Genomic DNA, 12174 nt, shown 5'->3' with positions numbered 1-12174 from the left:
TGACCTTGACTTTGGCTGTTCCTAATAAAGTGTGCAATTCCCTGCTGAGAGCTCTGAAGTAGCCTCCCACTGGAAGCCTGGAGTGGGTGAGACACTGAGAAAACCTTGAGAGCATACCACTTGGGGCTTCTTCTCTTATCCTGGAATAATGACACGTAAAAATGGCTTTCATATTGCTTCCTGATTTGTCATGAGGTATATAGACAAGTCACAAGGTTCCACAGTCTCAGGCCAGATTCTAAGAAATCCCTTTCTGGTTCACTACATCATGAATATTTTACATGTAACCAACTATGTAGTCACTAAGCTACTCCGTAAGAGGTGCTACGCTGATACAAAGGCAATAAAGGCACAACCGAGAGCATACATTTCAGCTGAAAAGGTAGAACAAGTAGAATACTACCTCAACACAAAGGTACATGTAATTTAGGGTTTAAGCCAGGTAGATAGATGCCAGGTGGTTAAAACAAAAAGAGACACTGAATCTCGTTATGAACACTACGGGGCAGGCTGCACAGAGGAAGTAGCATATGAGCTCTGTGATGAGAGGGCCAATTAAAGATGACTTAAAAGAGAAAACTTGCCTGACAAACAGATGTCCTGACCCAAGTTAAGTGCATTCACTATCCATGGCAGCTTGATGTAGTGATAGTTAATCAAGCAAAGGTGAGACAACAGTGAATCATTCAGCCAGACCCTTACTTATGCTTACATTCGAATAAGGCTTTTTGACAGCCAGTTCTTTTTTTTTTCTTCTTTTTATAAAAATCTTTAGGGGCTTGGAGGATTAAATGGTGTGATAAGACAACCCCCAGGAAGATGGACTGTGAGGTAGGGCAGTGGCAGCTGTGCTGGAAGCAACAGCAGCAATAGCAAGGAACTTTGAGGCCTAGGTGAACCAGGTAGAAGGAATAATTTAGTGCATGGAATTGTGAACAAAATAGTAAAAATGATAGTGATTAGCACCACTGAAAAGGGTGGAGGGATGAAAACAGTCCAAGGAATCCATATGACTTCCTAGAGAACAAAGAGAAAAAGGGAAGCAAGTATAGCGTGTATCCAAGAACTGTGCTGTTATTTGTATCTCTTTGTTTCCCATTTATTCTTTATATTAAGCCTATGAAGTTGAACCCATTATCTTTTTACCTTTAGGGAAAATAAGGCTTAAAATAATTATGGAAAATGACAAGATCATTCAGCTAATAAGTGGCAAAGGATTTGCATGCAGATTTATTTAAATTCATGGTCTCCTGTTTCTGTTCCTAGGATACCACGTAACTTAGAAATAGCTGAAATTAACTTAGCTAAATATAATTCGGCCACTGATTCTTTTCTGCAGAACTCTTTATTTTTCAGAAAACTTACAATGACCCTTATGGTTTTCATTCACTCATTTATTCACTTGTTTATTTATTTCATTTGATGAAGGCTTAGTGTATTTGCTAATTGCACTTGATATGGTCCGCTGATTAAGACAAGGTTTCTAGTGCCAGACTGCCTAGGTTTACCATCCTCACTTTTGATTTATCATCTCCAAAATGGAGATGAAAATAATATATCTCTTGTGGGGCTATCATGAGAATTAAATGAGAAAAATCTAAGCAAAACATTTAGGGAAGTGTCTGTCATAGAACACGCACTCAGTCATATAAGCTGCTGCTGTTATTATTAATACTATGCACCAGGCATTCTGGGACACATTAAGGGCACAAATATGAATATGGTATAGCCCTTGCCTTTGAAGAATTTATACCCTCAAAGAGAAGACACATGTGTAATGGCTAATTGTGACTGTGCAAATGGATGATGCCAGAGACAACAGAGTTCTGGTTCCTTTCAGGGAAAGGGAACAGCATGTAAACTCCACAGAAGTATGAAATGTCCTCCAAGAGCAGCTTAACTGGAACATGAACAAGTGTGAGAATGGATTACAGTTGGTGCCAGTAGAGAAATGAGGCTGGGTCAGCTTTTGAAGGGTTCAATATGCGTGGCTATGGAATTGCACTCTATTTTGATTGGATATAGTAATAATAGAGGTTTTCAGATCAGTTTTAAGGATGGAGGAAGGTAACCATCTGGACTCCACAGTCTGGATCATAAGCTTGAGTGAGAAGAAAATGGAAAAGAGGGAAGCAACAGTTAAGTAAGAGAAAACAGAGTAAGTAGAGAAATAGTAGGCAGGGAGACTTGGGATCGAACTCCTGGGCATTTATGCCAGAAAAATAAAAACATATCTATAAAAAAACCAGAAATGCACATAAATGCCCTTAGCAACTTTATTTACAATAGCCAAAAACTTAGAATAAAAAAATTCCATGCAATAGGTAAATTGTTAAGCAAACTAGTACATTCATACTAGTACAAACTAGTACATCATACCCGGCCATAAAAAGCAATGAACTGTTGATGTGTGCAACAACTTGGATAGATCTCAAGGGCATTTTGCTGAGAGGGGGAAAAGGTGTTATTTCAAAAGGCCACATACTGTATGATTCAACTTATATATCACTCTTGAAAGGATAAATACCGTAGGGAACATATTAGTTATTCTTAGGGGTTGGGGCTGGTGGGGAAGAAGGAGTGTAGAATGAGGGAGATTTTTGTAATGGTAGGATAGTTCTATAGCTGTTGCAGTGGTGGTTATACCTTCTGTACATGTAATAAAATGGCATAGAACTATATGCATATATTGCATCCATGTCAATGTCCTTGTTTTGATATTATAATATAATTACTTAAGATGTAACTATGGAGGAAACTAGGTGAAGGGTACCCGGGACCTCACTCTACTATATCTTCACAACTTCCTGTGTATATATAATTACTTCAAAATACACTGTTAAAAAAAGCTTGTTTAAATATTAATAGAACAGGGATCCCTGGGTGGCGCAGCGGTTTAGTGCCTGCCTTTGGCCCAGGGCGCGATCCTGGAGACCCGGGATCGAATCCCACGTCGGGCTCCCGGTGCATGGAGCCTGCTTCTCCCTCTGCCTATGTCTCTGCCTCTCTCTCTCTCTCTCTGTGTCTCTTTGTGTGTGACTATCATAAATAAATAAAAAAAATAAATAAAAATAAATAAATATTAATAGAACATATTGCAACACGACAAGCTATGGGTTATTAACACTTTGTCCTTCAAAATTTACGGTATTTTCCTATTTTCTCAGTATAGTCCTGTATTACTTTGAAAATGTATTAGAATTTATTAAAAACAATTATGACTTATTTTTTGATGACTTAAAGCCAAAAATAATTAAAAAGATAAAATCCATGAATAGCAGACACTGAGATGCAACTTTTCTGCAAAATTGCATCTGAGAAGTCATCCAACCAGAGTGATTTCTAGAATTTTCTCATATTAGTAACTCTCTCCTTCTCTACCTGTTTTAGTGATAAGGTAGTCAACCACATTCTCTCTTTGAAAATCTTCAAAAATAAACTAAGTCAATATTCCAGCATCTGCTATAAATGTAAATGTTAGCCTAGAGATAAAATCTTTCTCAAGCCACATTTCTCTTATTCCCTTAAACCTTTGGTATTTTCAAATTAAAATAGCCCTGAAACAAGAAGATACATGATTCAAGTTTATATTAAATAGAAACCTACTAGCTTTCATACACTTCTATATCTTTTCTTTCCTATCCAAGCTCCTCTCCACAGATAAAGCTGTCTTTCTTCAATGATGTCACTCTCCATTATCTCCAGGAAAAATTCCAAATTCTTCAACAAGTTTTATCATGCCTTTCAGGATCTGGTTCCACTTTCCTTTTCTATTTTATTTCCTGCCACTCTCACATCACTCATCTCAATCCAGGAAGGAAATTAACAGATTTTGATCATCTGCCCTTTGCTAGACACTCTCCTAAGAATTTCATACCTCTCTTGCTTTTGCAAATATTCCCCAGTAAGCCACTGCTTCAGGCTTTTGAAATTCATTGTTCAAGATCAAACTCTCGATGATACCTCTGTGATGCCTGATAGTATCTTCCTTTTCTCCTCCCCTTGTTCTCCAAGTTATTGAATTAAATTACTCCTTCCCTGTGTTCACACAGCATTTCACAAATAAATCTATCACAGTTCAAATGTCTTTAAATTCTACATTGCTATGTCTCTAACTAACTTGTGGCTCAGGAATAATATCTAAATATCCTTTTGGACTCAATACCTAGTATGATGTTTAAATATATATATATTCAGTTGAATTAAATGAATGAAGTAATATATTTATTTAGTTTTTAAGTTAGAAGTGCCTCCATTTCCAAAATTGTAATGATCTCTTTGAATAGTAACTTGCTGAATATAGTTCACATAGTTCTGTGAGAGCAAAGGAAAGAAAGAAATAATTTCTTTAGAGAGTACCTGCCAGTTCTACCATTCTCTCTTATACTCAGACCTGGTGACAGACTTAGATTTCTAAGCCCAGGGCTAGCTCATCCTCTGTTGTGTGGCATGAGAAAAACAACTGCTCAATATTTTTTTCTCTTCCAAATATGAGCAAATGTGGATACAAAAGTCCTGTTATTGGTATGCTAAGGGAAACGGAGTCTCCTCCAGGATAGCATAGAATATGGATCTCTTTTTGCATATGAAATATATCCCAAATTAGTTTATTCAATGACTACAGTCAGTCAATATTTGTTTAGTCCAACCTGAAACATTATGGTGGATGATGCTTTAAACATAAACCTATGATGGGATTTTAGGATGCCTTTGAATAGACCCAAGCTTACTTATAGCCCCAGGAAATTAGACTTTAAGTTTTACCACCAAAGACAATCTGATTCTAAAGTTATTAATGACTACAACTGTGATTTCCTTTGTAGCTTTTTTCCCCACTTTATTTGTGAGAGAAGTAGGTTTTTGAAAATCACATCACAACAAAGACTAATGGAACTAATGTTCATGATGTTATTACCCAGTACTGGTTCTGAAATTACCTTCAAAATGTCACATGCTCCATTTTACCAGTGCCCATCTTAGCTGGGTTACCAGTGGGGGATGGGGGGGGGAGGAAGGTTCATTCCATTTGCTAGGTATCTAAAAGCAACCAGCTACATTGGTACCATTCAATAACAATGACCCAGTCCAAATGTCATTAGAGTCTCATAGAAATTGTGTATTTTTTCCTTTAGAAAAATTTAACTGTATATCTCAATATTACCCATCCCAAATATGTCATTATCTATCATATTCCATCATATCAAGCAGCAGGACATAATTATCACTGAAGGGGTATAAAATTAAACTTGGGAATTATCTTTTTCAAGGAAAATTTACCTTCAAAATTTTAATTAATGGCAAGTGACACCTGGAAGGTTAGATGTCAATAAATATCTAATTTTGTAAAAGAGGTAAATTTTGTAAAACAAATTCAGTTTCTCAAGAACAAATCTATTGGATTTCCCTTACCAAACTGTAAGAGTTTCCATCAACCATCCATTTAGAAGTAGCAGCTCTTCCTCTCTCTCTCACTGACTTCCCTCTAACTACCTCTGTCCTTCCAGGTCTGGAGAGGCAACTTTGAATTTTGGGAATGAACATGTGACTGGGATATGTGTGCTAATGGCACAGCAAAAATGAGCTGAAAAGGTGCTTTGACAAGCATTGCTTCATTTGGTGATGAACAAATCTTATGAATATAAATGATTAAGGAGCATGACATTGGATGGTAATGTGGTTTTTGTCTTTTCTAAGAAAAATTAAACTTAGAATCTTCCAAGAAAGTTTGACATTAGTTGCAAATGGAATTTTAAATGTTTCCAAGAAACACTGCAGGCAATTATGTTTACCAATGCAGCTGAGGCATGAAATTAGAAGATATCTTTAAGTTTGGGAAGAGAATCAGGCTTCTTTTAACTCCTTTGGCTCTGAATTTTTTCCCCCTTTCAAAATTAGACTAGTGATCAGATTAGAAGGAAGGGAGATTTATTATACCCACTGTTGACTTTTAATAATGTGAGCTGGCATTAGAAAGAAATAATTTTTTAAGAAATGAAGGCTCAGTTATTGTGGACTGTGGAAGTATACTTGAGGGAAACATCATGTGAAATTATGATCTTTTTTCCATTAGATTTTACCTTTAGAGAAACCTTATCGGTGTAAAAATTTGATAGAGGCTTCTGCTCCCACTGCTATTGCATAAAAGTCAAGATACAAACTAATGCTGGCAAAGTTGGTAATGACTAGCTCAGATGAACACATGTCATGAGGTCTGCAACCCCAGGGAAGCAGATTTGGCAAACAATCTGTAAAAACCATCACTAGATAAGGAAAAAAATTGGTGGGTAAGACCATGGATGGGTATTGGATTGACATTGGCTAGACTTTTAGCTCTGATACTGTTGGTTATGTGATCTCAAGAATTTAACTTGCAAACTTCTGTTTTTTCATTTACATATGAGAATAATAGTAATACCTGTGTTATCAGGGTGTTTTTGAGGAATAAATGAGGTAATATATGTAACATACTTAATAAAGTCATAATATATTCTCAGTGATTATTAGTCATAATTTTTATTACTGTTATTGTCATTTATTGCATAAAATTAATAATTTTATTTACAAATTTTTCTTCATGTATTTCTTTAAAATGTTTCAGTCAGTTATGAACTACATCGGTTTTTACTTTAAGTACACCCAAAATGTGGCAAGTAAAACATAATTGATAATAAGTATATTAGTGAGATATAATACTCCACCTTAATTTTTTAAACTATTTTCCCTAATGTGCTTTCTTGAAAAAAAAGCAAAAAAGATTTATTTATTTTAGAGAGAAAGAAAGAGCAAAAGCATGAGGGGCAGAGGGAGAAGGAGAGATAATCTCAGGCAGATGCTGTGCTCAGTGCTAAGCCAACCTCAGGGCTTGATAACACAACCCTGAGATCAGGACCTGAACCAAAACCAAGAGCCAGATGCTTAAGCAACTGTGCCCCTAGGCGCCCCTTCTTTATATGAGGTCTATTGATTGGATCTGCCAATTGGTCTTATCCTGAATGGCAGGTATCAATTATAGATGTAATTAGCTCATGTCGGGATATATGCCTACAAAATTTGTCCCATTTAAAATTACCTAACTTTTGATATTTTATTTCCTCAAGCCAAATAAAGATTTGAAAAATGTCATCCTTCAGATCCTCACACTTACCAATGAATAGGACAATGACACATCCTTTATAATGTTCTCTAAAAACAATTGGCCGTACAAAAGTATAAGGAATGGGAACTAGAGTGGTAAAGTTAGAACACAGGTTCAATAATCAGACAGATTTAAAGTATGGCCCTTAATCAATAGGTTATTAGCTGCATGATTTGGGCAAGTTACTTACCAACTTCAGTTATAAAAAGGGTTCTTAATAGTATGTATTTCAGAAGATGATTGCAAGTATTAAATGAGCAAATGCATATTTTTAGCATTGTGTTATAATAGTTTTGTGTCATTAATGGACTTCATTTACAAATTTTTCAAAAGGCAAGAAGAACTCATGTTTTCCTTTAAGGATGAATTAAATCCCTAATGAATTGCTTAACAAATCTAATTATTCATAATTTTGAATTATCAGTTTTGTTGAGAATGAATTTTTTCAACTGTAAGAAAATTCAAACTATCTCATTTTGGGATGAATAAAACATTTTCAGGAAAATATTTCTTAAAACAACATACAGAACCTCATGTTCTAAGAAATCAGAAGGTGCACTGTGGGACTGATTGTATGCATGAAACCACGAAAGGAGAATTGGCTGTGCTAGAACATAGGCTTTGGGCTCTTGGGGCTCGTGGGAGTGGTATTTATGAACTGAGACATTGACTTAAGTAACTTTTAGGAGTAACATAAGTGCACCATAGTTAGTGACAACTTATCACCATTGCAGCTGAAAAAGCAGCTGTAATAATGACCACATTAGCTATGGCATTAGCTACAATGTAATGAAGAGACAAATGAATGTGGTGTTCTCTCTTTACTGTTCCGTCACTCTCTATGCCCCCTGCCCTTGTCTCTCTCTTTCTCTTTCTCTCTCTTTCCCTACCTCTCATCTGTCAGTCATCTAATATCTACCAACTATTTAATCAGTGCATAATGGGGCAGACTCAAGACAAAAACTGATATTGTCAAACTTGAGATATATATGTTTTAGTATGACTCCTTTTCCTTCCTTTTTACAATGCTGCCCAAACACAGTCATACTTCTTGGAAGCTAAAGTACTGAATATGTGTTATTCTTCCAGGAAAATGTGGGAAGCAACATTAAAATTATACCCAGAATTCTATTTTATAAAAAATGTTCTACCAATACAGTGATATTTGCATATCACAAAATTAAGCCTTTATTCAAAAGGAAAGCATAAATTTATTATCAGATACCATATACCTATTCAAATAGTGTTAGCTACTCTTGTCATTCCTCATGCTTTGTAGCTACTGGAATCTTTGTCTACTTACTGGATGGAGCTTTCGATGCGGGTAATAGTGAGGAAAGCTGCAAGATTTGCTGTGTAAGAGGAGATGACAATCAATGCAAATAGCCACCAAGCCCCCATCATCATTCGAGTAGCCAGAGTTGTGTATGGGACCTCTCCTCCTATGGAAAGAGAAAATAGAATAAAAGAACATCAACAAGTATTTACTGAGACTCTGAAGTCATACACAATTAATACCAAATTAACTTTCAAGTACTGAAAAATCTTTTGACATAACATCAGCATAAATTTCTGTATTTTGTTTACATTTATTACTTCATATTTAATTTTATGATACTATGTAAGACCCAGCCAAAAAGAAGCATGATAAATATTTAGTATAATTTCTTTCAATGATACTTCTTCTACTTTCTTATTCAACCCTGGAATTAATTACCTTATTATTATTACCACAGATAGCTACTTTATTTCCAAATGCCTGATTATTCCATAGTTCAGTGATATTAATACTAGTATGCCTACATTTAGTATAACTTTTTGGATTTATACATCAATAAATATTGAAAATCATTTTTACTTGAATTCCCTGGAATCATAAGTTACATATATATGTACATACATTTATATAATATACAACATAATATATATTCTTTATATATTAATATAATATATAACATAATTTATATATTCTTTTTCATCTGTTCATCTATTGATGGACAGTTGGGTTGCTCCTATATCTTGGCTTTTGTAAATAATGCTGCAATGAACATGGAGGTACATATGCCTTTTTTAAATTAATTTTTTAAAATTTCAATATAGTAAACATACAGTTACATATATTTTAACTTCAGGTGTATTTATATATTTATATATTTTAACTTCAGGTGTATGATACAGTGTTTCAACAATTCTATACATTACTCAGTGCTCATCATGATAAGTGTACTGTTGATCCCCTTACATACCCCCCATTCACCCACATACCTCTCCTCTGGTAACCATCAGTTTGTTCTATATAGTTAAGAGTTTGTTTCTTGGTTTGTCTCTCTCTCTCTCCCTTTTTTTTCCTCCTTATTTGTTTTGTTTCTTGAATTCTACATATGAGTGAAACCATATGGTATCTGTCTTTTTCTGACTGACTTATTTCACTTAGCATTATACTTTCTAGCTCCATCCATGTTGTTGCAAATGGCAAGACTTTATTCTTTTTATGGCTGGATAATATGCCATTGTGTATGTTTGTATGCCACATCTTCTTTATCCATTCATCATCAGAATGGACACTTGGGGTACTTCTATCATTTGGCTATTTTAAATAGTACAATATAGCTTCAATAAACATTATGATGCCTGTATTCCTTTGAATTAGTGTTTTGGTATTTTGAGGGTAAATCCTCAGCAGTGTGGTTACTGGGTCTGAATTAGTGTTTTCATTTTCTTTGGGTAAGTAGCCAGTAGTGGAATTATTAGATAATATGATATTTCTGTTTTTAATTTTTTGAGGAAACTCCATACTATTTTCCAGAGTAGCTATACTAATTTACATTTCCACTAACAGTGCACAAAAGATCTCTTTCTCCACATTCTTACCAACATATTAATTCATATCTTTTTGATACTAGCCATCTGACTGGTATGAGATGATATTTAAGTGTGGTTTTGATTTCAATTTCCCTGATGATCAGTGCTGTTGAGCACATTTTTGTGTCTTTAGCAATCCATATGTCTTTGGGAAAATGTCTAATCAGGTCCTCTGCCCATTTTTTAATTAGCTTGTTTGGTTTTTAGGTGTTGAGTTGTATAAAGTTATAGAAAAAAAATTTTTTTTAAGATTTTATTTATCTGTTTGAGGGAGAGCGAGGGAGAGAGAGAGAAAGAGCATGAGAGTGAGGGAAAGGACAGAGGGAGAAGAAGGCTCCCCACTGAGCAGGGCTCTATCTCAGGACCCCAAGATCATGACCTGAGCTGAAGGCAGATACTTAACTACCAGAGCCATCCAGGAGCTCAAAGTTACAAAAAGACTTTAACCTTGATTAGAGTTGTTATCACCCACATGAAAGAATATTTGTTGAATTTTATTTACCATGATAAAATCTGCAACTTGGATAATTTAAACATTCTTGTTGAATACTACCCCCTCCCCAACTTATTTGATATCTGCACTTAGGAATGTAATGTTAAAAGTAATGGGGCTGTTGACTTCCAATTCTGGTAAATGAAAACCATCTTCCCATTGACAGCAACTAGACAAATTAAATGTATGATTCATTTAAGAACTACAGAAGAAATAAAAAATGAGAAGATCAAGGTTCTGGAGAAGAAGATAATCCAGGAATATGCCCTGGTATCTAGAACTGCTTTTCCCTGAGGCATAAATTCCAATCTAACAAGAAGAAGCTAAGAGACTGAGAAGCTGTACAACACTTTTGAAAGCCTTCAAAGCTGTAACAATTGGAGGGAGGTGGGACTGAGAAAACCAGATAATCCTTATTTGCTTGGAAACCAATAATTACAATTTTATTAAGCCATAGGTCAAAGAAAAATCACAGGAAAAAGAAATATTTTAAAGTTTGATAATAAACATATTCCATTCCAAAACTCCTTAAGTTTTAATAGCTAGTAGGATGCAGGTAAATTTGTGTTTTAGGAGAAATGAGATGACATGTTCAAAATATTGAAAGAAAATAACTGCCAATCAAAAATTCTATATACATTGAAGGAGTCCTTCAGAAACAGAGGAATAAAGATTTTTCCAGAAACAGAAGCAAAAGGAGTTTATTACCAACAGACCTGGTTTACAAGAAATGCTAAAGGGAATTTTTCTAGTGGAAGTGAAAGAACACAAATGTGCAATATAAAAGCTTAAAAGCATATTATAACTCTCACCTGCAATGGCAAATGTATAGTCATAGTTAGATTTTGCAATAACAGTGGTATGTAATTCAACTACAACTCTAATTTAAGAGGTAAAAAAATCTAACATAGTGAAAGTAATCTACAATAACCTATAATCATAACGCAAAAAAACTACAGAAATCTGTCATTATTTATACAGTATTAAAATATGTAGCTGTAATAGAAATAACCAAAGTGTGAGGGAGAGGGGAAGTAAAAGTGTAAAATTTACAAATTCTATTGAAGTTGTTATCAGTTTAAAATAGTGTTATAAGCCTAAGAGGACTCCTGTAAAAAAAAAAAAAAAAAAAAAAAAAAAAGGACTCCTGTAACCACAAAGAAAAATCCTGTAATAATTACACAAAAGAACGTGATAAAGACGTGAAAGCATAGTGATACCAAAAGCCATCATAACACATAAAAAGACAACAGAATAAGAAATAAGGAAAAACAAATCTAGAAAACATTCAGAAAATAGTGAGCAAAAAATGGCAATAGTATGTTCTTACCTAGCAATAGTTTCTTTAAATGTAAATAGATTAATTTCTCCAATTAAAAGACAGAATAGATGAATGGATAAAACATCAAGATTCAACAATATGCTGTCTACAAAAGATTTACTTTAGCATTAAAGACACACATAAAGTGAAGGGAAAAAGAACACTTTAAGCAACACTAGTAACAACAACAACAACAAAAAAGCAGGGGTGGCTATACTTAGACAAAATAGACTTTAAAAATGATAAAAAGAGACAAAGAAGGTCATTATATAACGGTAAAGGGATCAACACATCAAGAAAATATAACAATTTCAAATTTGTGTGTCCAGCACTGGAACATTTGAATATATCAAGCAGAAACTA

At 34.5% G+C, this 12174-nt stretch overlaps 1 protein-coding gene across 3 annotated transcripts in view; it reads right to left on the bottom strand.

Annotated features, from left to right (window-relative positions):
* Positions 1-12174, bottom strand: part of GRID2 (glutamate ionotropic receptor delta type subunit 2) — a 1466011-nt gene that overhangs the window by 255196 nt on the left and 1198641 nt on the right. For all 3 annotated transcript variants that reach the window (XM_072810836.1, XM_072810835.1, XM_072810834.1), the window contains exon 12: positions 8439-8577. In XM_072810836.1, the coding sequence (XP_072666937.1) occupies positions 8439-8577 (139 nt within the window). The remainder of the gene's footprint in view (positions 1-8438; positions 8578-12174) is intronic.

This window comes from Canis lupus, chromosome 33, assembly GCF_048164855.1.
Source record: "Canis lupus baileyi chromosome 33, mCanLup2.hap1, whole genome shotgun sequence".
NCBI lineage: Eukaryota > Metazoa > Chordata > Mammalia > Carnivora > Canidae > Canis > Canis lupus.
Note: the sequence above shows the minus strand (reverse complement) of the source record. Positions and strands in the feature narration are given on the sequence as shown.